Below are 26,257 nucleotides of genomic sequence, written 5' to 3' on the forward strand. Positions count from 1 at the left end.
TATCTTAGGCTACTTTCGAGAGCAATCCGTTCAGGATGCATCAGGATGTCTTCAGTTCAGTCTTTTTGACTGTTCAGGACGGAGATAATATCGCAGCATGCTAGGGTTTTATTTCCGGCCGAAAAAAACTTGCATGAATGCCGGATTTCTCCATAGGAATGTATTAGTGCCGGATCCGGCATTCAATATACCGGAATGCGCAGACCGAAAAAAAGGTGAAAAGAATAAATGCCGGATCCGTTTTTCCGGATGACACCGGAAAGACGGATCCGGCATTTCAATGCATTTGTAAGACTGATCAGGATCCTGCTTGCAAGTGTGAAAGTACCCTAAATCATTACCTCAGTTACGTGGCGCAGATAGACGAGATGTAAAACAACAAAGGTTTCCACTGAATGAGGACTTGATACAGAGATAAACTGGGAAATCGGATAACTTTCCATTATACAAAAAATTAGTTATTTGCTGAAAATGAAAGGCTATGGGCACCGTTGCATCAGTTTGTGCACTTATGTGAATAAAATTATTTTTTTAATTGATTTTCATAAAAAAAATTCCAACCTTTTGTCTTCTGGAGCGTACATGTGGTCACATGCAATGCTGGCTGCTCAGTCCTATTCAGAGTGAAATCCGTTATATCAGCAGTCTGATAGCTCCCTCTGTAGCCTTAGCCTTTAGGCTGCATTCATATGGCTGTATCCATTTTGTGATCTGCAAAATGCAGATACAGATGATGTGCATCCCGCACTTTCCGCGGGCCACATTGTCAGAATTCCTATTTTTGTCTGCAAAACGGGCAAGAATACAACATAATCTATAATTGGCAGGATGGCCGCACGGATGTGGGCATCTGAGGGATGACATTCCTGTGCTGTCCACATTTTTGCAGCCCCATAAAAACGAATGGGTCCACGTGTGGTTTGCATCAAATGTGGATCGGACGAGGACCGAAAATAGGCCTTATTTGTTGTAAAGATTTCTGCTGAAAAGAAAGACGAAGAGAACAGAGATAAGGGCTACAGAGCATAAGACAAACGGTGAATACGTTTATTTAAAACAGATTTGAAAAAAAAAATATATATATATTTTTTATTTCAGTTGGCTTCTATTTTGGCTAAATGTATACAGCATTGATTTTCTGTGTAGTATGTTAACATTGGGTAATTTGTGTAAATAAGCCATTTTCTGTCTGCAATGGTGGTTAACATACAGTTGCAAGAGAAAGTATGTGAACCCTTTGGAATAATATGGATTTCTGCACAAATTGGTCATAAAATGTGATCTGATCTTCATCTAAGTCACAACAATAGACAATCACAGTCTGCTTAAACTAATAACACACAAAGAATTAAATGTTACCATGTTTTTATTGAACACACCATGTAAAGTATGTGAACCCCTAGACTAATGACATCTCCAAGAGCTAATTGGAGTGAGGTATCAGCCAACTGGAGTCCAATCAATGATATGAGATTGGAGATGTTGGTTACAGCTGCCCTGCCCTATTAAAAACACACACCAGTTCTGGGTTTGCTTTTCACAAGAAGCATTGCCTGATGTGAATGATGCCTCGCACAAAAGAGCTCTCAGAAGACCTACGATTTAAGAATTGTTGACTTGCATAAGCTGGAAAGGGTTAAAAGTATCTACAAAAGCCTTGCTGTTCATCAGTCCACGGTAAGACAAATTGTCTATAAATGGAGAAAGTTCAGCACTGCTGCTACTCTCCCTAGGAGTGGCCGTCCTGTAAAGATGACTGCAAGAGCACAGCGCAGACTGCTCAATGAGGTGAAGAAGAATCCTAGAGTGTCAGCTAAAGACTTACAAAAGTCTCTGGCATATGCTAACATCCCTGTTAGCGAATCTACGATACGTAAAACACTAAACAAGAATGGATTTCATGGGAGGATACCACAGAGGAAGCCACTGCTGTCCAAAAAAAATATTGCTGCACGTTTACAGTTTACACAAGAGCACCTGGATGTTCCACAGCAGTACTGGCAAAATATTCTGTGGACAGATGAAACCAAAGTTTAGTTGTTTGGAAGAAACACACAACACTATGTGTGGAGAAAAAGAGGCACAGCACACCAACATCAAAACCTCATCCCAACTGTGAAGTATGGTGGTGGGGGCATCATGGTTTGGGGCTGCTTTGCTGCGTCGGGGCCTGAACGGATTGCTATCATCGAAGGAAAAATGAATTCCCAAGTTTATCAAGACATTTTGCAGGAGAACTTAAGGCCATCTGTCCACCAGCTGAAGCTTAACAGAAGATGGATGTTGCAACACTACAATGACCCAAAGCATAGAAGTAAACCAACAACAGAATGGCTTAAACAGAAGAAAATACGCCTTCTGGAGTGGCCCAGTCAGAGTCCTGACCTCAGCCCGATTGAGATACTGTGACATGACCTCAAGAAAGCGATTCACACCAGACATCCCAAGAATATTGCTGAACTGAAACAGTTCTGTAAAGAGGAATGGTCAAGAATTACTCCTGACCGTTGTGCACGTCTGATCTGCAACTACAGGAAACGTTTGGTTGAAGTTATTGCTGCCAAAGGAGGTTCAACCAGTTATTAAATCCAAGGGTTCACATACTTTTTCCACCTGCACTGTGAACGTTTACATGGTGTGTTCAATAAAAACATGGTAACATTTAATTCTTTGTGTGTTATTAGTTTAAGCAGACTGTGATTGTCTATTGTTGTGACTTAGATGAAGATCAGATCACATTTTATGACCAATTTGTGCAGAAATCCATATCATTCCAAAGGGTTCACATACTTTTTCTTGCAACTGTACATGTTGTGCAGATAAATCTGTTTTCCCATCTGCATCAGAGTCTCCTTTCAAGGCCTCCATCGCAGATTCTTTTAAAAACAGCAGACAAAAATGTCTTGGAGGACTATTTTGGCCACTAAAATGCTGGACTCTCAAACAGACCACACTATAGTCAGTGTGGTGCCACCTGCCTCTGTTATGTGCCAGATCGAGCGCTACATTATAGGAGCAGAACAATGGAGATCAGCAGCACCAAGCCCTTATCTCACAATTCTTTTTACAAGCTTGTGGTAATATTTTTGTCATTTTTGTTTTCTTCTGCTTCCTTTTCATACATTAGGAAGATCGCAATCTTGTACATGGCAATGTGTGTCTGAAAAACATTCTTCTGATCAGAGAAGAAGACCGGAAGACAGGAAATCCCGCTTTCATTAAGCTCAGCGATCCAGGAATCAGCATTTCTGTTTTGTCAAGAGACAGTACGTATATTCAACTGGCAGTTGTTTTGCTGGTACAGGCAAGACTATGCGAGTCATCTATTGACCAGAAATACGCCTATATTAGGTGTATTTCTGGCTCAGATTGCGGCGCAAAGGTCCTTTGCGTTGCAATATTCACATTATCACCGCTCATGCCAGGTATGGTTTTAGCGTAGAAAATGGTCTAAATGTAAGACAGTAAGGAAGCTGTCTTACATTTAGAAGTGGCGGTGGATCCAGCGAAGTTATGTAGAGGCGGCTGCCTCTGCATAACTCCGGCGGATCCACCACCAGCCAAAGGGCTTATTAAGACCGGCATCTAAAAGGAACCCCTATATCAGGGGTAGGCAAACTCCGGCACTCCAGCTGGTGTGAAACTACAACTCCCAGCATCCATACTTGCTCTTCTCTTCTCATAACTCTCACAGAAATGAATGGAGCATGCTGGTAATTCACAACTGCTGGGGTGCCGAAGGTTGCTGATCCTTGCCCTATATGTTGTATATTTTTTGCCTGAGATCTGGCTGTTACACGCTTTGCTTTCCAGCGCAGGCCATGGAAAAGTAAGGGTCTTGTCTACCCTTCTCTCATTCTTTTACTTGGACCTGGTATAATAGTCTTTACTTAGGAATATAGGTGGAATTCATCATTCCCTCCACATCAGTTCTCAGTGTGCAAACCTTGTGTTTGACATTTTAAGCACCATTGTTCCTAAATCTAGGCACAAGTAGCTTTTCTACACTTCCCTCAACACTTTCCCAAGAAGGGGACATGGTAAGGTCATGAAGAGAGCGTGGTCAGCGGGCCCCGAATTAATTTTTTACAACAGTTTTCGGGTGTGAAATATATAAATTATAAGTTTTACTGAATCTTTTTCGACAGAACTGTATATAAATCTGCTCAGCTCCTCCTGCTCTATAAGATGCCTGCAGACTGCACTGCATTTCACGGTGACAGGTTAAGGAGGCCCTGTCACCAGGAACAGCATTTATTATAATTTTTTAAATCATTTCAATAAAAAAAAAAATTGTGACTACATTAGCAAAAAAAAAAAAAAAAAACGAAACAAAACTTTGTATACTTTGTCCTGTATGCAAATTACCTTGCTCTCTAGGAGTCTGATTAGAACTTCCTGGTTAGGTCAAGGATGGGCAAACTGCGGCTCTTCAGCTGTTGTAAAACTACAACTCCCAGTATGCCCAGTCTGCCTACAGCAGGGCATGATGGGATTTGTAGTTTTACAACAGCTGGAGAGCTGCAGTTTGCCCATCCCTGGAACCGTTAGGTGATTTCTGGCATGCTTAGCGGATTTCCACTGCAGTATATGGGATCGGAATGCGAGATCTCGCTAGTTATCAGGAGATTGTATGGCTCTGACAAAAGGAGAGTCATCTACAGCCATACTGCAGCAGTTATCGAGCAATAACCATTCATACAGCTGTTTAGTCAGAGCTGCAAGATCTCACGGTCTGACTCCATATTCTGCTGTGGGGGATTGTCAGAAGCCAATGAGCCTGCCAGGAATCGCCTAACCAGGAAGTTCAGACCTGAATATTGCAGACAGTCATTTGCATCCAAGCATGCAAGATGTTAGAAAGGTTTTTTTATGCTTGTTCGGGTGGGATCACATCAAGTTTTTGCCATTTGTTTAACATATACGTTGGGAAAAAGATACAAAAGTGTAGCACTCCACACTTTTCTATCCTGCAGTCCACTCAAAAAACCTATACGTTGACGTATACTTTTTTTTTTATAATGGAACCCTATGATGAACGGATGCCACTGTATTGCATCTATTAACGTATACTTTTTTTTGTATACATTAAAAACATGATGTGATATTAAATACTCAGTACTTTACTGTTTGATTGATAAATTGTAGTTTTCCTTCGGTGAACTGTATTCAAAAATTGGAATGGAAATTAGGCATTGACGGCAGCACTCTGGGTGAAACTATATCTCACTGTTCCTATCTCTGTTTTCCCTTTAAGTCCTTTTGGAAAGGATTCCATGGGTTGCTCCTGAGTGCCTCGATAATCAAAAAAATCTCACCCCGATGGTAGACAAGTGGAGTTATGGCACCACCTTATGGGAAATATGTAGTGGTGGTGATAAACCGCTCAGTGCACTGGATTCTCAAAGAGTAAGTCAGAGCTTTACATGAATCCAAGTTTAGCATTTGGTATGTTAAAAGTTGTCTAACTCTGCTGAGAAAACTAATATTGCTAGGCCATATAAGGTCAGCCCTGATTCATTCCCAACTATTGTATTGTTGGAATTTAAAATGTTGATTTACATAGATATCTGTAGATTTAGTTTGCCTTTACCTTCAATTAAGAATTTCTCATTACATTTAAGGATTATTTGTGTTTTAATTGTCTTCTAGAAATTTCAGTTTTATGAAGATCGCCATCAACTCCCCACACCAAAATGGATTGAGCTTGCCAACCTCATCAACAGTTGCATGGACTATGAGCCAGATTTCCGGCCCTCATTTCGAGCAGTTATAAGAGAACTTAACAGCATGTTCACTCCAGGTAGGAATCCTTTGAACTGAAGCTATGTAGCAGCAAGATTGTTGAGGAGGTGTAAGAAAGTATTTTCTCAGTTCCTTCCATCTCTGTGACAGACAAATGTATATGACGTCGTACTATGTCATTTTCCTCAGACTACGAACTACTGGCAGAAAGTGATTTACTTCCTAATATGAGAGTTGGAGCATTAGGCTTTTCTGGAGGCTTTGAAGACTGTGATCCAACTCATTTTGAGGAAAGACATCTTAAATTCCTGCAACAACTTGGCAAGGTACATCTGCTACAGATATGTTTTAGCTTCTGATCGCCACTGACCTGTTGGATATTTGTTACGTTTTTCATTAGATTCTTTAGCAAATTCAAAATAAATCTGACAACCGCCTAAATCTACTACTTTATTAGTACAGCTTAAAAGACAAAATATGTTTTCAATTTTTCAGGGCAATTTTGGAAGTGTCGAACTGTGCAGATACGACCCATTACAAGATAACACTGGTGAAGTTGTTGCGGTCAAGAAGCTCCAGCACAGCACTGAAGAGTACTTGAGGGATTTTGAAAGGGAGATTGAAATTTTGAAATCCTTGCAGCATGAAAATATTGTAAAATACAAGGGAGTGTGTTACAGTGCAGGTATGTGCATGAAGTAGAGAGCATTCACAAAACTTCAGAAATAACATCATGCAGCGACACTCATCTGCTTCTAAGGCAAGGAGGATGTTCTCATGTAATCTCATTGACTCATGAGGTTGGGACATAGTATTTCCACTTCACAAAGCTTTGTTACCACCTCATTTGGAATAGGCAGTTTAGTTATAAGCGCCTTTTCACAGAAAGGATGCTCTGGAGTTAGGAAAGGAACAAAGAAGAGCAACTAAACTGTTAAGGGGCCTGGAAAATCTTATGTTTGAGGAAAGATTAAAGGAATTACTTTTTTTAGTCTTCAGAAAAGATGTATAAGAGGGAATATGATTAACATATTTAAATTGCCCATAAAAAAAATATGGTGAAAAGCTGTTCCAATTAAAATCTCCTAAAAAGATGAGTGGCACTGTCTCCATTTGGAGAAGAAAACGCTCAATCTCCACATAAGATCTTTGGAATAGTCTACCTCACTAGCTGGTCACAGCAGGAACAGTGGATGGTTTTAAAAAAAAAAGGCTGAAATTAATTCCTAGAATAGAGCAACATTAGTGCTTAGGCTACTTTTACACTTGCGGCAGAGTGATCCGGCAAGCAGTTCCGTCGCCTGAACTACCTGCTGGATCCGGCAGTCTACATGCAAACGGACAGCATTTGTAGACGGATCCGGATGCGGATCAGTCTTACAAATGCATTGCAAGAACGGATCCGTTTCTCCGGATGTCATCCGGAGAAACGGATCCGTTATATCCGGCATTATTTTTAATGATTCGACATGCTGCGGTATTTCCTCCGTCCAAAACGCTGTTCAGTGACTGAACTGATGACATCCTGATGCATCCTGAACGGATTTCTCTCCGTTCAGAATGCATTAGGATAAAACTGATCAGTTCTTTTCCGGTATTGAGCCCCTAGGACGGAACTCTGTGCCGGAAAAGAAAAGCGCTAGTGTGAAAGTACCCTTATGTAGCTATATAGAAATCTTTATTTGAATTTTTATCCAGTGTGATCACTGGTTGGGATCAGGAGGGAAATGTTTCCTTTTTAGTTTCATGTCTTATGGGTTTTTTATTTTTCTCTAGCACAATGGGGGAAAACTATTTTCTAAAGTTTAGCAAAATCCCTTCCTTTCATCATTCACATTCTCTCCCATCCCTTGGTCAAACTTGATGGACATATGTCTGTTTTCACCCATACTATGTAACTGCACATTAACGATTCTTTGTACGTCTTTGTGGAACGAGGTGAAGCTCAGAGTTCACAAATTCTGTACTACTAAAACAATATCTTTCTTCGCAATTCAGTGGATGCTTAGGGTAAATGCACACATTCAGGATTTATGTGCGGACAATCCGCACTGAAATCTGTTGGTGTTTGCAGGAAAATCTGTGCAGATTTTACATTCCCCATTCAAGTGAATGGAGAAAGTCTGGTCAGGAAAAATAAAATTTACATGCTGCGGATTTTAAAATCCGCACTGTAGGTTAAAATTCACACTGAAAAAAATGTGCATAAGAAATTCAAATTCTCATAGAATTCAATGTACATAACCTACGGTTTAGATTTTCCGCACGCAATCCTGATCGTGAGCATTTACCATTAAAGGTTATCTATCACTAGGTGTATGCTTCCCTATCTGAGGGCAGCATAAACTAGTGGCAGACAGCCTGACTGTAGTGGTGCATCACTTACTGGTTAACTTAAGGTAGGTTTAATAAAATCACATTTTAAAAGATGCAGCATGAGCTGGGCCAAGAGTCCACTTAAAGGGGCTGTCTCACTTCAACAAGTGGCATTTATCATGTAGAGATAATACAAGCCACTTAATAATGTATTGTAATTGTTTGTTTCTTCCTTTGCAGGCTGGATTCATTTTTCCATCACATTATACACTGCTCGTTTCCATGGTTACGACCACCTTGTAATCCAGAAGCAGTGGTCGCGCTTGCACACTATTGTAAAAAGCTTCGGCCTCTCTAGTGACCATGGAAACGAGCAGTGTATAATGTGATGGAAAAAACTAGATTTTGTACTTAACGTAAAATCTGTTTCTCTTCCGTTCATTGGGGGACACAGGCTTTGACCATGGGTATAGCTGTTGCCACTAGGAGGCGGACACTAAGCACACAAAGTGTAAGCTGCTCCCTCTTCAGCTATACCCTTCCTACAGGGACCAAGCTAAATCAGTTAGTGCAAAAGCAGTAGGAGATGCAAGACGCAAGAAAATCACACTATGTACAAACCCAGAACCAGACAGGCCCGAAAAGGCCCTTAAACAAAAGAATGGGTGGGAGCTGTGTCCCCCAGTGAACGGAAGAGAAACAGATTTTACGGTAAGTACAAAAATCTAGTTTTCTCATTGGGGGACACAGGCTTTGACCATGGGACGTTACAGAGCAGTCCCCAAGGGTGGGCATAACGAGCAACCCTCCCATCAATCAGAGAACCGCCCTATGCAAAACTGTACGCCCCAGAGACGCGTCAGCAGACGCAAAGATGTGCACTCTATAAAACTTGGGAAGGGTGGGGCCCGGTCCTTAACGTGGTACACTTCCACAATAGCCAAACAAATCCATCGGGAAATGGAAGTCTTTGACGCTGCCAACCCTCGTCTCGGTCCCTCTGGAATCACAAACAGGGAATCAGTTCGCCGGAAAGATGCCGTCTGGGCATTGGAACGGCTCGTACCAAATCCAGGGTATGGAGTAACTGCTCCCGAGGATGAGACGGGTCCGGACAAAATGAAGGGAGAATAATCTCCTCGTTTTGATGGATTGCTGACACCACCTTCGGCAGGAAAAACTGCACAGGGCGAAGTACCATCTTATCCTGATGGCGGATCAGAAGGGGCGACCAACATGACAGAGCCGCGAGTTCCGACACTCTATGGATAGAAGTAATTTTAACCAAAAAAGCCACCTTATAAGACAGGAAGCCCAGCGACAGCAGCTGCAAAGGCTCAAACGGAGAAAATTGGAGAGGGTTGAGCACTAGATTAAGATCCCAAGGATCCAATGGAGGACGGAAGGGGAGCGCAGCATGTGCCACCCCCTGCAGAAAAGTCTGAGCCGCCGAAAGTGAAGCAAAATTCCGTTAAAAAAGAAAGGATAGAGCCGACACTTGCCCTTTGAGGGAGCTGAGAGCCAGCCCCAAGTCCATGCCCGACTGTAGGAAAGGCAAAAGTTGCGGCAAAGAAAAACTAACTGGAGACAGCTGTCGCCGCTCGCACCAACCAAAGTAGGACTTCCGGGTCCGGTGGTAGATTCTGAAAGACGGCAGCTTCCTGGCCCGAATCAGTCTGGACCACCGCATCCGGAAAATCCCTGAGCCAAAAAAAGAATCTGCGGCTGTGGGATAGGCTGGAGGAGACAACCAAAAAAAAAAACGTGACGGAGAGATGATGGGGAAGCCGGTGTGTGTTCCGGTGAGCCCCCCCCCGCACTCACTGGAACACACACCAGCTTCCTTTGCTGAACCCAGACGCCAGCCAGGGAAAAATAAACCGCGAGGGGTGGGGGGAGCTGCCCCAGAACCAATGGCCCCGGCTGCCCCAGAACCAATGGCCCTGGCTGCCCCAGAACCAATGGCCCCGGCTGCCCCAGAACCAATGGCCCCGGCTGCCCCAGAACCAATGGCCCCCGCTGCCCCAGAACCAATGGCCCCCGCTGCCCCAGAACCGAGCCGTCGTGCCGACCAGGAAGCAGTGCTCGGAGGAGGAAACTCCGCCTCCTCCTCTCCCCGGTGTTCAGGAAGACCCTGCCAGACTAAGGAAGCTGCAGGAGGACGTGCCGCCACACAGCTGGAGCAGCCCCCTGAGCCCTGCACGCGCTGGCCCTGGAAGATGAACGCCACCAGGTGCCATTTAACATTTAAAGGGCTCTCATTGCTGCCCATAGTACAGGGCGACCACATGGGGACCATCACATTTGGGGAGGAGAGGGTACTGGAGGGGGAGCACTATGGGCAGTCTCCAAACTTTACTCACCTGTCTGGCGTCTTCTGCCCCCCCCCCCCCTACACCGGAAACAGAGGAAATTTGCGGTGAGCGGCCGTGGTGATACGAATGCTGTCTGGAGACAGAGGTTTTTACAGGAACCTCTGGTCCTCCTTTTCTTCCGGAGCATGGGAAGGAGCAGGGGGTTTGGTTAAACCCCTGGTCTCCAATCTCCTGGTAGGAGGGCAGGCAGTTTTACCGACTGCCTGAAGCTTCCTGCTAAAGAAGGAAAGAAGAAAAAACTAAAAATCGGCAGACCTGCAACGCAGGGAGGTCTGCCTCCTACAGACACTAAGCTAAAACTGATTTAGCTTGGTCCCTGTAGGAAGGGTATAGCTGAAGAGGGAGGAGCTTACACTTTGTGTGCTTAGTGTCCGCCTCCTAGCGGCAACAGCTATACCCATGGTCAAAGCCTGTGTCCCCCAATGATATGGATGAGAAATGAATCCAGCCTGCAAAGGAAGCAATATGGTCAATCACAATACTTTAGTAGGTGCCTTGTATTAACTTCATCTACATAATAAATGCTATTTGCTGAAGTTAGATAACCCCTTTAACGATGTGCATGATTCCTGATAATCCATGAGCTGCTGATTTCCCCCACATTTCCTGATTGACAGATTTTTATCTATGCACAGTAATAGGCTACTTTCACACCTCTGGTGTGAAACTCCGGCAGACAAGTGGAGGATCAGCTGGACACAAACCAGTTGTAGGGTTGGGCAATATCAAACATATTCCCACGATACACAACCAAAAAATGTTAGGCTAGCATATAATTGAATATGTGTGTAGATAAATAGAAAACCTAAAAAGTCACACACATATATAATTGATAAATCTTTATTAATGAAAAGACAAAAGTAATGAATAATACATATACAGCGGTATTTAAATAGTGGTAAAAAATGCAGGAGGATAAAGTGACAAGTGCACGGAGCCCCCTATAGTCCTAAAACTGGTAAGTCAGATAATACATAAGGCTAAATGAGACAGAGTATTGTCTATACTGTTGTAATAACTGGTGAAAACTACCTATAAATGACCACACAGAAGACACACAGTCTCAATAACAGCACCACATGTCACAGAAAATACACAAAGTCATGATAGTGTTGCAGGGAGGCCAGCAAACGGTGTAATCACCTAGCTGGGACCGGCTACTGACCCGCTTGCAACCAACAATACAAAATACAATTGACAGTGGAGCAGCCTATACTGACCAGAAAAGGATGAGGTGATGGCTCCTAGCCCGACGCGCCTTGCTTCTTCAGGGGGCGTATTGTTATTCCCACGATAACAATAACTGAAATTTAGCGCGATAACGATATATATCGCGATATATGCCCATTTAGGAAAAAAAACACTCAAAGCATGTACTCGTGTTTCCTTGTTGCCCCCATACATTATAATGTCTCCTTGATGACCCCATGCAGTAATATCTCTTAGTTGCCCACCAAGAACGGCGTCACTGTCCCCCCCCCCAAATCTGATGGAGCGGCCGTGTCCCCTGCTGCTCCATTCATTCTCTATAGTAGTGCTGGAGATAGCAGCGATCAGCCATCTTCACCGCTCCCACAGAAAATGGGACATCCTAGTGGAAAACCCTGATAAGTGGGTTGTTCAGAGTGTGCCCATCATAGGTGCACATTGTCAGGAAGGGCACCTTGGCATCCTAAAGGGATCTTTCAGTCAAATAAAACATTGGGGGTCATTTACTAAATACTGGCGCTTCCCATATGGGTCTTAGTCCCTACACACTACAGCCATATTACCGCAGCCCCCAGAGCGCAGTGACTATTCTCAGCCCCGGCCTCTGTGCAGCAGTGACCGTTCTCAGCCCCTGCCTCTCTGTGCAGCAGCCCCCAGAGTGCAATGACTGTTCTCAGCCTCGGCTTCTCTGTGCAGCAGCCCCCAGAGTGCAGCGTCTGTTCTCAGCCCAGGCCTCTCTGTGCAGCAGCCTCCAGAGTGCGCGACTGTTATCCAGTGCCGGTCTCCTGGCTCTGGGGGTTTACAGCCACTAGATGACATTTATTTGTGACCTAAAGGACTTATACCCCCGTGACTAGGGTTGTTACAATACCAAAATTTTGTTTTTATTTCGGAAAGGGGGTGATTTAAAATGTAAATCTTTTTTTTTTTTTTTTTTTTTACTTTTTCTTTAAGAACTATTAGCCCCCTTATGGGGCTAAAACCTGGGATCTTTTCATCCCTTGTCCTATGCACCAGAATAGAGATCTATTAGGGTGCATAGGATCTCACATTGTCCCTGCTGTCCTTTGTTTTGTGCACACGGCAGCAGGGAGAGTACCATGGAAGCCATGGATGGCTTCAGCAGCATCTCGGCTGCCATGGTAACCGATCAGAGCCCTGAGATTTCACTGCTGGGGCTCCGATCATAAGCTACCACTGCGCCACCAATGAAGAGGGGAGGGGACCCTGTGGCCACTGCCACCAATGATTCTAATACTAGGGGGCTTGGGTGCACTGCACCACCAATGATTATAATTTATAATACTGGGGTATGGGGGGCGCACTGCGCCACCAATGAATGTAATTAACCCCATAATACAAATATAGACTGCGGGTGCCAGCCATATCACACAGCCGTCACTAGGCCTCAATGACAGGGATCCCACTGAACTGTGCCTATTAACCCCTCAGGTGCCGCATTTGAGGGGTAAATTGCCTCGGTTCGTGGGGTCACCGCTTCCTGTCATTGAGACCAGGTGCCGGGTATGTGATACGGCTGGCACCCGCAGTCTATATTTGTATTGAGGGTAATTCTCATTGGTGGCGCAGCGGCCACATCCCCTCCCCTCCTCCTCACTATTACCTTCTCATTGGTGGCGCAGCGGCAGCCAGATCACAGTGGGGAGGGACTCTCTCCTTCTCCACATGTAATGTGCGCCGGACGTTTTAGAGACATTCAGCACTGTGACGTGTGTCTGCCCCTATGACGTCACTAAAATACCACGGTAATTAAGAAATGGCGATATCGCCGTTTCTTAATTCCGCGGTATATCGTTAATACTGGTTTATTGCCCAACCCTAGCCGGTTTCCCACTTGTCTGCCGGAATGCGTACATTTCTCTGCCGGGCCCCGTTATACTTAATGGGGCCAGGGGACATTCCGTCCGCATCTGGCATAATCTGACAGGCGACGGAACGAGTGTGGACCCATTAATTTTCAATGGGGACGGAAAAGATGCGTACAGCACACAGTGTGCTGTCCGCATCCGCATTTCTGGTCCGCGGCTCCGCAAAAAAATAGAACATGTCCTATTCTTGTCCGCAGCTGTGGACAAGAATAGGCATTTCTATTGGGGTGCCGGCCCGGTGTTTTGAGGATCCGCAAAACACTGCGGACGTGTAAATGGACCCTTAGAAAGCTGTTAATCAGCCGTGGGAGGACCCCACCACTTATGAACCTTGGACTCAGCGCTTGGCTCTTGCTGTACCTGATAAAGCTTGATTCTGTGGGCAGAAAAAACCTGATGACAGATCACCTTTAAAGAGCCCTTCTGACATAGTTATCTCAGAAGGGTCCTTCAGACTAGGCCAGTAAAACATAGGATTAGTACAGTAAAGCATTTTAACCTAAAAGTAAAAATTGACAACAGCCTCATGTACAGAAAAAGTAGCCTACTTCAAGCTTTGTATGGTAGCATACAGACACCTTACTGTTCCATATTGTGGATTCTTACATTGTGTGGTGCATCTTTGGGGGGAGGATCCTTGTAGAGCTTACCCACCTTGTGCAAAAGGACATTATGAAAGAAGAAGGTCATGTAACAGTGCGTCTATAGGTTCGTTCTTCCATCTGCAGTAGTTACTGTTTTGACCTTGTATTCACTCTGTTGACACAAAATCTAATTTTTGGAATTTTCAGGACGTCGAAATCTGAGGTTAATTATGGAATATCTGCCATATGGAAGTCTACGAGACTATCTGCAAAAAAACAAAGAAAGGCTGGACTTCAAAAAACTGCTTCAGTATGCCACCCAGATATGCAAGGTACCGTAATCCTTACATAACTTAATAAAGGTGCAGTCAGCTGACCCATGTTGCTAATAACTGAGGAATATCAAATGTATTCAAATTGAGTCCTAGTCTTATTACCCTAATAAGACGTATTGGTACACCTTGAAAACTGCATCTTACATTGAATTTAAAAGATGCCAAAAAATAGCAGAATTGCTGTTTTTCACATTCCCTCTGTAAAATGAAAAGCCCTTAGACGGATATATCGATGGAAAAATACATTGATTTTAGTTACTATCACTTTGCTGTTTATAAACTCCCCACTATGGCAAAACAAAAAAAAATTTTTTTTTTTTAAATCACAAACACTGGCCACTAGTGTCATATTTAGCATACTGAATGGTTCAACAGCCCTTAAATATTATAATTGTGTATAAATCAGCACAGATATGCCTTGCAGCTCTGCATATTGTCATAGATTGTAGACTTAAAGAATAATATATTTTTTTAAGAAATTATTATGCAGGCACAAATTTTGCTGAAAATTATGTTGTTTACAGGGCATGGAATATCTAACAATCAAGAGGTACATCCATAGAGATTTGGCAACTAGAAATGTTTTAGTGGAAAATGAAAACAGGGTGAAAATTGGAGATTTTGGATTGACAAAAGTTTTACCCCAAGACAAAGAGTATTACAAGGTTAAGGAGCCTGGTGAAAGTCCTATATTCTGGTAGGTGGAAGGGGAGACAGTGTTTTGTTGATATTCGTGAAAATGATATAATAATACCTGTAACATAAGGATACCATGGGGATTATGTTATGGCCTGTGTGGCAATTTTCTGGTGTGAAAATAAGTCACAAATTTTCTGCTGCTTGTGCCACTTTTTTTTATTTTTTTTATGACTAGGACTTAGTGGAAGGTGATGGGGTCTTCTCGACCCAACAGATTTGTCAAAATTTACCATAAACAGAAAATTTCAGAAATTATAAGTGAATGCCCCACTCTATTAAATGTATTTGTTATCTTATCGCCGTTGGTATGATTATCATATTGTCATTAATTGCTAGACAAATAAAAATTATTTGATATTTTAGATCAAAATCTGTTTCCATAAAATTTATATGATACCTTTTATGTAAAATAAATTGATATTCTTTTTGTAAAGGAAAAAAAATGGCCATTTTATATGTTTGGATTTTTTTTGTACTGATTACTGTTACCAGTGTGTTTTTTTTATTTTTTTTATTTTACAGGTATGCGCCAGAAAGTTTGACTGAGAGCAAGTTCTCTGTGGCTTCAGATGTCTGGAGTTTTGGAGTTGTTCTCTATGAACTGTTTACATACAGTGAAAAAAACAAAAGCCCGCCATCAGTAAGAATGCTATAAGATAATATTGAACCAATGTTGCACAATCTTTTTTTTTTTGCCATTTGTATAAAGCATTTTATGGTGTGTGTGTGTTTTATTTTTTTAACTAGCACTTTTTGCTGTGTTTAGCAAACGCCAACTCCAGATGTTAGCTGAAAGTTATGGCAATGAATAAATGTAGCACAAACATGCTGGTTTTTTTTTTTGTGTGTAGTTGGCATTGATTGACAGTTGAATTTTTATTTTTATTTTTACACTCTGGTTTTTATTTGGAATTATAGCATGCACTGGATGTGGCGTTTTTTCCCCTCATTTTCTGGTGTTCTTGTTCTATAGATATCCATTTATTCCCGGTGCAATTTTTCAATACTGCTCTACGAAGGAAGGGACATTACAGGGGAGTGCATACTTTCCTGTATAAAAACACAGTGCCTGTGGGCAAACACACTATTTGTCCAAAAATGCCACCGAAATGCCTAAATAAAGGGCTATAAAAATGCTTCAAACGTTTTTGGGGGAAAAAAATGTACATGCAGTGTTTTACTGTAGGACTATGCAGTAACTGTACCACCGGTGGTACCTTCTGCTATTCATGAGTCCCTGTTCCTCATGTTGTCCAATTTCATTTATAGTATACCATGGCCAGTGGAAAGTGCATGGGGATTAACAGTTATTGCCATGATTCTATCTGTCCCATATTTTTACATTATGTCAGCAGCCCATCCTCTGCCGACCAGCGAGCATGCTCTCGTAAGCAATCCGATCAGCCCAGAGACAATCATTTGCTTGTTTGTCTCCTGATTGCCAGTACATGTACATGAACGTTCATTCTCAATAATTGGCCTGCTATTCTGCCTGTGTAAGGGCGCTTGCTAGAGCCTACAATAACCCAAAAACCGAACCTCACTCCCCAACTTACTGCAACTTGTACAAAAAAAGAGCAAGGATTTAACAAGGTAAAAAAATCTCATTTTATTAAATATAAATCACATGAACATTACAGGTGAGACTCAAAAGGGACAGAACATGGAGACTGGGCCACAAAAGGGCTCTGCAATGTGAAGAATCACAATGGGGGATAATGTGACCATATACAACAGGTAACAGACAATTAACAGAAGCTGTGAATATTGGAGTAGTTGCGGGTGCAATTGCTGTCCCCTAGTGTTGAACAACTACCTAGCTCTTATTCACAGCGTCCCAGCAATGCATGCTGTAGGGTATAATTGGACGGTGCAATACTACTCATAAAGATGGCATATAACAATAACTGTAAATCACTAGTCCCACCCTAATCCAGATACCATGTTACCTACCCATGTTGCTGCTGAAAAATGGTGACACAGTTCCCCCACTGCTTCGACCTCAACACGTGTTTCGCCACGTGCTGTATATGGTCACATCATCCCCCATTGTGATTCTTCACATTGCAGAGCCCTTTTGTGGCCCAGTCTCCATGTTCTGTCCCTTTTGAGTCTCACCTGTAATGTTCATGTGATTTATATTTAATAAAATGAGATTTTTTTTACCTTGTTAAATCCTTGCTCTTTTTTTGTACAAAATGTGTAAGGGCGCTTGCTGTCATATGCCCCCCTGAACAGCCTTCCAGGGTCCCCATGTGGTGATTTCTTCTTGATATCACCCCTATTACAAATCAGAGAGGATATAAGGTGTGACGTTAAGCTGGATAAGGGAACACTCACATGTAGCGGTATTTTCCACGACAAAATACAAACCATAAAGACATCCCCACGTTAGCCTATGGGATGAAAAGTGTTAATAAGTTTTGTTGTGAATTCCCTTTTGCTGAATGTCTCCATTCATTTCAATCCGCACAGAAATCCGCAACACAATTCACCAAATACCCATCCTTATCCGTTATGAAAAAATCCACAAAAAATCTGCTGCAACTTACCATTTCTTACCTATACACAGGCATTGGCTATTTCCATTATCCCTATAGACATCAGTTGGGGCAGCATGGGGTATGTTTTACCTCCTCTTCATTTCACAATCCTCACTCCCATTCTAGCGGTCAATGGAGACCATCAACTATAACACACTGTAGATAAGTGACACATGTTCATTGGGGGGGGGGTAACCACTCTAAGGTTTCTTTTTATTAATTGTGTCACCTCATATCCTTTGTTCATCCAGAGTAGAATGGAAAGTTTTGCAGTGCCTCTGAAGTTCAGAACTTCTACTCCTGCTCTTTTCACTGACCACAAACTACTAGCTGCCTAATGTGTCCAGCCACATCTGTGTTCAGGGTGGGGGATAGACAGTTAGCATCTTCCTCCATTCCTTAAATGATCATTTTTTTAGCATATGAACAAATTGCTGCATGAATTCATAAAATAGAATAACAAACCAATAGGAAATTACTTTGTTGGGTGAATATGGCAGGCTTTCACTGGCTGAATGACTTTTTTTGTGTCATTTGCAGGAATTCATGAGGATGATTGGCAATGATAAACAGGGGCAAATGATTGTATTCCACCTAATAGAGCTGCTGAAGAAAAATGGAAGACTACCAAAACCAGACGGGTGTCCTAGTGAGGTATGACAGTTGTTTCTGGTGTAATGACGTGTATTCTCACTTTGCAGCACTACGCTAGTTGACAAGTTGATTTGAGAGGCCACTGCAATGTCTCATAGAAAAACTGCATTCTTTTTAGTTATTTGTCAAAAGTCACATAACTGCATGTCACGGCTAATGCAGAGACAGTGAAGGTCCTAAAATCTCCTGAATTACATTGACATAATGCTGTCACTGTAATACAATAGATTTCAGGACTCTATGGGTTACACAGCATTATAAATCGGTATAATGCTGTGTGATCATGTCAGAAGAGCAGAGGCCAGAAAGGGACCTCGCACTGACACGGCGAGTTTATCGCATTTAACTCACTCGTGTGTGTCTGACCTAACTCCTATAATACTCTGCGGACTTGAAAAAAGTAGAAAAACATAAACTATATAAAATTGGTATTGGTTTAATCATACCGAGCCACAGAATAAAGTAATTGTCACTTTTATAACACTGACAACACCATAAAAAGAAAACTCAAAAAAGCAAATGGCAGAATTGCTGTGTTTTTGCACAGTCACACCAAAAATATTCTTTATTCAAGTTATACAATACGTTAGTTGTACTCCAAAATGATGCCTTTAAAAAATACAACTCGTCCCTCTAAAAGAAGCCCTCTTATGACTGTCTATTTTAAAAATCAAAAAGTTATGGGTATGATAAAACAGAAAAAAAATGGTTTGTCCTTAAAGCGGCCTTGTCAGCATGATCAACCCTAATAACCTATTAAGGTTGATTATGCTGATTAAAATTAAATATTTCTTTATTTTAGAGTTATTACTAATGCAGAGAAATCATTATATATATATATATATATATATATATATATATATATATATATATATATATATATATATATATATATATATGCAAATTACTAAATTGGAGCACTGAAGGGCGTGCTATAGCACTATGAACACTGCTACAGCTACGCCCCGGTTCTCAGAACACTGCCCCCTGACATTTTTTTTTTTAAGCCTTTATTTTTAGAAAAGTAAACATATAGAACAGTTCACAGAACCCAATCACACATCCTGATGATGTTTTGCAACAGCAGTTCAGTGCTAGAGAAAACTCTATAAAAGTCTATCAGTGGTAATTTTTAGAGCTTGTAAGTTTGCTGTTGCTTAGTCATAGAAACATCATATATTTAGATATCATACACTAACTCATGCACACCCACCGCAGTGCCGCAGGCTTCCTATCTCCATCTAAGACACCGAAGTCCTAGCTGCCAACCAGGGGCCCCATATTTTATCAAATCTCTCTGGACTACCTCTTGCAAGGAAAGTCAGTTTGTACATTGGCAAGACCGCCTCAATAAGTTGCATCCAATGTTGTACCGAGGGGATTTTAGGTGGCTTCAAGTTCAGCAGAATAGATTTCCTGGCATAAAACATTAGAAGCCGGTATAGTATCCTGGAGTATTTAGATTGCAATATATCCTTGACCAGTCCAACCAAGCTATTTTCTGGAGAACATACCACTGGCAATCCTAACTTCAGATTCAAGAACTCATGGACCGCCTTCTAATACTCCGCAATGACCGGGCAATCCCAAATCATATGAATCAAGGTACCCCTGCCCCTATTACATCTTGTACATAGGGTTCTTCTAGTAGTTGTTTCAATCTCTCCATGTTTTAGGCTAATCTTGCCTGTTCCAAATTGTTCTGTGCATGCGAGTCGTAGTTGGAAATATCTAAAGAGACTGGTCTTGGGTAGCTGGAATTCCTCCTTTAAATCCAGGAAGGTTCTAAAAAGCCCGTCTGAGTACAACTGGGCAACATACTTAATGCCATGCTGCTGCCAGAATTCAAAGTCAGGTAGCTTGTATAACTCGGGTAATTTCAAATTCCTCCATAGTGGCAATACAGATGACCATCCTTCACCCCGTCCTCTGTCACCCCACACCCAAATGTTTTCATTCCATACAGTTATTACTGCTATCATATTAGAAGTGAGGTATCGAACAGGGTATTTGCCCGCTCTGTACAGGACATTTTTTAGAGCCTCATATGAACCCAGCAGAGCCGCTTCCAGCACTGTTGCCGGATTATTGCCATCCGCCCTCACCCACCAACTAGCATAAGTCAACTGAAGAGCGCGTTAGTATCTATACATGTCTGGTAGTGCCAGTCCTCCCCTGACCTATGGCTTTTTTAGATTATCTCTAGATATTCAGGGTGCCATATTGGCCCAAAGAAACGGAGTTAGCATTTTGTCAATTGCCGCAAAATGGGACTTCTGGAGGAACACTGGAGCCGCCCTATACATACACAGTAGCTTGGGTAGTTTTATAATTTTAAAAATATTTATACGTCCTACCAGAGAAAGAGGGAGAGTCTCCCATGCCTTTAATTTCTGGGTAATACAGGTGAAACTCGATTGGAGTTAGAATATCTTGCAAAAGTCCATTTATTTCAGTAATGCAACCTCAAAGGAATTGCATTAATGCAGCTTAAAATTAGAATTTTGTGAAAAGGTTCAAAATTCTAGGTTCAAAGTGTCACACTCTAGTCAGCTAATTAATCCATACCCCCTGAGCAAAGGGTACCTCAAAATTGTGACTTTGGGGTTTCATAAACTGTAAGCCATAATCATCCAAATTATACCAAATAAAGGCTTGAAATATCTCGCTTTGCATGTAATGAGCCTATCTCATGTTAGTTTTACCTTTTAAGTTGCATTACTGAAATAAATTTCAGTGTTAGTTTCACCTGTACCTTCCATGGTGGGTGTTATATTTAGGAGGAAGAATTGGTGTATATCTTTGTGTACTACTATCCCTAAATATTTAAACTGGTCAACAACCAGTAGTTTTGCTTGGGGTGAAACTAATCAACTACCCTCCCCCATCCACCAAATAAAGCGCAGAGACACACTCCACTGAATCAAAAGCCTTCTCATTATCTAGTGAAGCTATAGCTCTATTCCCAAAATTGTCATGCGTAATCTGTAAATTGGTGTAAAGACATCTGAGGTTAATATCAGTAGACTTTCCCAACATAAAACCAGATTGGTCTGGCCCTACAATGGATAATATAACCACTGACAAACGCATTGCCAAGACCTTAGCCAAGATCTTTGCATCCATATTTATAAGTGAAATAAGACGATATGAACTACATTTGTCCGGTGGTTCCCCGCCTTATGAATCACCACTATTATAGCCTCATAGAAGGAGGGGTCTTACGGGGGGCCATGGAACCTATTGCCATCTGGATCTCCCTTGTAGATATTGGTGAATCTAATAGCTCTCTAGCCTCTCCAGACAGTCGCGTGAAAACGACCTGATCCATCTAGGCCCTCAAACAATCCACTGTAGGAATGTAATTTGAAGTATAGAACTTATTATAATATGATGCGACTTGGGCACATATTTCCTCCAGTTTAGACACTTCCTCCCCAGAGTCCAACCTAATTACATAGTAACATAGTACATAAGGCTGAAAAAAGACATCTGTCCATCCAGTTCGGCCTGTTATCCTGCAAGTTGCCGCCACTACTGTCTGAGGAGTTTCGGATAAGCAAGTGTTTTCCCACTCTTATCCCCATTGGAAAAAATAGACAGCTGCTGTGCAAGGAGATGTTTCTGAGTATATTCAGTAAGATGTAGTTTATACTCCCTCTGAAGAGATAACCACTTCTCCCTCAGATCCTCACCAGGCTCCGCAATATAGGCCTCCTCCGCCTCCGTAAGGCTGGTTTCTATCCGGTTACGTGTAATTTGCAGTTCTGCCCTGTGTGTAGCAATGTCTGAAATAAAGACTCCCCTCATTACCGCCTTACATGCCTCCCACTTCGTCAATGGATTGGAAGAGCCACCATTCATCTTCCAATATTCATCTAATTCCTTCCGACAGGTAGTTTCTACCGGGAGCACCCGTAACCACATTGGGTTAAGCCGCCACTCCCTAGCTGTTCCCCCAAATGGCTGGGACAAGATCACCTGTATCGGAGCATGATCTGAAATACCCCGTGGCAGATATGTCACCTCTTTCACCATGCACAGGGAGTTGGGACTACCAAATGCTAAATCTATGCGAGACATAATATTCCCTGACGCTGAATGGCATGAAAATTGTCTAACAGTAGGATTTCTCCATCTCCACAACTCCTCTAAATTATGGGCCATCACCGAATTACTCAGAGTTGGGTTATGTCTATTTGGAGGTTTGAGTCTGTCTAGCTGATTGTCAAGAACTGCGTTAAAATCTCCCAATACTAAGAAAGGAGACTGGGGAAACTATGACACTTTAGCCATGACCTCATCTAGTAAGGACCTGCAGAAGGGAGGGGGTACGTACAAACCAACCACAGTCAGAGGACTGCCCCGAACCAGACTATACAACCCTGCAGAGGAAGCAAGGACAGAAATAGAGATCATACAGACAGCACATTTGGGTCACTGCCTCCTTCCTTGGGGATGCCAAGTGTCCAACCATTCAGATGCTTCTTCTGGCGTCTGAAAGAAATGTGTTCCCATCCACCTGGACTCGAAGCCTTGTCGGGTAGAGCATTGCATATTGTATGCCTAGCTCCCTTGTTTTGGCCCGGACTTGTGTAAATTGTCTCCTCTTCTTCTGGTTGGGATTCTGTCTGCCCTTTCTATCACAAAACATTGAGAAAGCTGTAACAGGGAGAGCACCAATTTAATCAGATTCTCAGCAAAGACCTCAAGCTCTGTGCCCTCCGCCCTTTCCGGGAGGCCGAGGATGCGGATATCGTTTCTCCTGTTGCGGTTTTCAGCATCTTCTGCTCTAGCTTGAAGGGTCTTTACTTGTTGAAGAAGCGAATTTGCAAGTTCAGAAGTTCCACGTGCTGTGTCTTCCACCTCTCCCACCCTACGCTCCACCTCTCCCACCCTACGCTCCACCTCTCCCACCCTACGCTCCACCTCTCCCACCCTACGCTCCACCTCTGTAGTGTGGGTTCTCATTTTCTCAATGTCATGATGTAGGAAATTTACATCACTTTGTAGATGGTCTATTTTTGCAGTCAGGGCAGCCTGGCAAGCTGCTATGGCTGACATAATTCTGTCTGTGTGTGCAGTATTATCAGATTGAGCAGCAGAAATGTCTTCTTCCTCTGTCTGGCTCATGTTGTCTATCAAAACTTTGCCTGAGATATGAGGGGGCGCTGAAACGGTCTTCCACCCCATAGACAGCTGATTTGTGAGATTAGGCTTAAACTGCCCAAAAAGAAACACAGGGACCAGAATCTATTGTTGTGTATGTTCTTGATCAATGTAGGCCACAGCCAAATTATGAGGACAGTCCACACGATGCCAGTGGTTCAGCAGTGTCTGCATACAATATGGCCACTCCAGGTCTTCCCCTCAGGATCATCAAACAGTGGCTGCTTCTACCAAGCAAGCAGTGTTCCTGATATATATGTCCCAAACAGCCAAGCATCCCAGACCCTCTTTATCCAACCTCCAGTGTTATATGTGGATGTTCGAGGGACGTTCACCACAACTTTCCTTCACAGAGGGGCCCCAGGCACTTCACCAACAGCACTTCACGAACAGAGACGGGAGAGACAGCGTGGAGAAGACGAGGGAGAGGTGAGACCGGGTGGGTGCACACCACTCGGGGCTGGTATAGAAATATCCTCCGACCGCTGAACAGCCTCGTGGTCACACTCACAAGGTGGCCGCCCGCACTCCACTCCACAATGTGCACGCCTCTGCAGCTTCTCTTAATGACCCCTCGGCCCTTTCAGCGGTCGGAGGATATTTCTATACCAGCCCCGAGTGGTGTGCACCCACCCGGTCTCACCTCTCCCTCGTCTTCTCCACGCTGTCTCTCCCGTCTCTTCCACAATGGAGGCTGCTGACTCCTTCAACCCCGCTTCGGTAAGCCTGCTTCTCTGTCCCTAATCCAGCAAATAGTCAGTCAGCACATGCGGGGGAGTGCAGGGGGCTTCACTTGACAGGGTGGGCAGCCGGAAGGGTGAAGGGAGACGAAGGGGATCAGGATTAAGCAGGATTCTGCGGAGAGTCTCTTTCAGCACGTCTTCACGCCATGTCTGCCAGGCCCCGTCCCCTGACATTTGATTGACAGAGCAAGACATCTCATCTTGCCCTGTCAGTGTCTCCAAAAGTCAGGGCCTCTGGCTTCAGACACAGAGGAGGAGCATGTTCAATGACGTCACCGGAGCCTGCGAACTATGAGTCTGCTCTGCTCGCAGTACGTGCTGACATTTGGAGGCAGTGTGCAGATGCAGAAGACAAGGCAAGACTGGGCGGGGGGGGGGGGGGGGGGGAATGTGTTCTGAGTACCAGGAAGTAGCTGTAGTAGTGCTCATAGCGCTACAGCACACCCCTCGGTGCTCCAACTAACTAATTTGCATAATATATATATATATATATATATATATATATATATATACACTGCTCAAAAAAATAAAGGGAACACTTAAACAACACAATGTAACTCCAAGTCAATCACACTTCTGTGAAATCAAACTGTCCACTTAGGAAGCAACACTGAGTGACAATCAATTTCACATGCTGTTGTGCAAATGGGATAGACAACAGGTGGAAATTATAGGCAATTAGCAAGACACCCCCAATAAAGGAGTGGTTCTGGAGGTGGTGACAACAGACCACTTCTCAGTTCCTATGCTTCCTGGCTGATGTTTTGGTCACTTTTGAATGCTGGCGGTGCTTTCACTCTAGTGGTAGCATGAGACGGAGTCTACAACCCACACAAGTGGCTCAGGTAGTGCAGCTTATCCAGGATGGCACATCAATGCGAGCTGTGGCAAGAAGGTTTGCTGTGTCTGTCAGCGTAGTGTCCAGAGCATGGAGTCGCTACCAGGAGACAGGCCAGTACATCAAGAGACGTGGAGGAGGCCGTAGGAGGGCAACAACCCAGCAGCAGGACCGCTACCTCCGCCTTTGTTCAAGGAGGAACAGGAGGAGCACTGCCAGAGCCCTGCAAAATGACCTCCAGCAGGCCACAAATGTGCATGTGTCTGCTCAAACGGTCAGAAACAGACTCCATGAGGGTGATATGAAGGCCCGACGTCCACAGGTGGGGGTTGTGCTTACAGCCCAACACCGTGCAGGACGTTTGGCATTTGCCAGAAAACACCAAGATTGGCAAATTTGCCACTGGCGCCCTGTGCTCTTCACAGATGAAAGCAGGTTCACACTGAGCACATGTGACAGACGTGACATAGTCTGGAAACGCCGTGGAGAACGTTCTGCTGCCTGCAACATCCTCCAGCATGACCGGTTGGCATTGGGTCAGTAATGGTGTGGGGTGGCATTTCTTTGGAGGGCCGCACAGCCCTCCATGTGCTCGCCAGAGGTAGCCTGACTGCCATTAGGTACCGAGATGAGATCCTCAGACCCCTTGTGAGACCATATGCTGGTGCAGTTGGCCCTGGGTTCCTCCTAATGCAAGACAATGCTAGACCTCATGTGGCTGGAGTGTGTCAGCAGTTCCTGCAAGACGAAGGCATTGATGCTATGGACTGGCCCGCCCGTTCCCCAGACCTGAATCCAATTGAGCACATCTGGGACATCACGTCTCGCTCTATCCACCAACGTCACGTTGCACCACAGACTGTCCAGGAGTTGGCAGATGCTTTAGTCCAGGTCTGGGAGGAGATCCCTCAGGAGACCGTCCGCCACCTCATCAGGAGCATGCACAGGCATTGTAGGGAGGTCATACAGGCAAGTGGAGGCCACACACACTACTGAGCCTCATTTTGACTTGTTTTAAGGACATTACATCAAAGTTGGATCAGCCTGTAGTGTGTTTTTCCACTTTAATTTTGAGGGTGACTCCAAATCCAGACCTCCATGGGTTAAAAAATTTGATTTCCATTTTTTTTTTGTGTGTGTGATTTTGTTGTCAGCACA

The 26,257-nt window shown here is 43.5% G+C and overlaps 1 protein-coding gene across 2 annotated transcripts in view; it reads left to right on the plus strand.

Moving 5' to 3' along the window:
- Window positions 1–26,257, plus strand: part of JAK2 (Janus kinase 2) — a 344,639-nt gene that overhangs the window by 316,864 nt on the left and 1,518 nt on the right. For both annotated transcript variants that reach the window (XM_040417135.1, XM_040417134.1), the window contains exons 15-23: window positions 3,128–3,266; window positions 5,258–5,409; window positions 5,653–5,803; window positions 5,935–6,071; window positions 6,241–6,430; window positions 14,326–14,450; window positions 14,978–15,150; window positions 15,675–15,792; window positions 18,236–18,349. In XM_040417135.1, coding sequence (XP_040273069.1) covers window positions 3,128–3,266; window positions 5,258–5,409; window positions 5,653–5,803; window positions 5,935–6,071; window positions 6,241–6,430; window positions 14,326–14,450; window positions 14,978–15,150; window positions 15,675–15,792; window positions 18,236–18,349 — 1,299 coding nt within the window. The remainder of the gene's footprint in view (window positions 1–3,127; window positions 3,267–5,257; window positions 5,410–5,652; window positions 5,804–5,934; window positions 6,072–6,240; window positions 6,431–14,325; window positions 14,451–14,977; window positions 15,151–15,674; window positions 15,793–18,235; window positions 18,350–26,257) is intronic.

The sequence above is a fragment of the Bufo bufo genome, chromosome 2 (genome assembly GCF_905171765.1).
Source record: "Bufo bufo chromosome 2, aBufBuf1.1, whole genome shotgun sequence".
In the NCBI taxonomy this organism is placed as follows: Eukaryota; Metazoa; Chordata; class Amphibia; order Anura; family Bufonidae; genus Bufo; species Bufo bufo.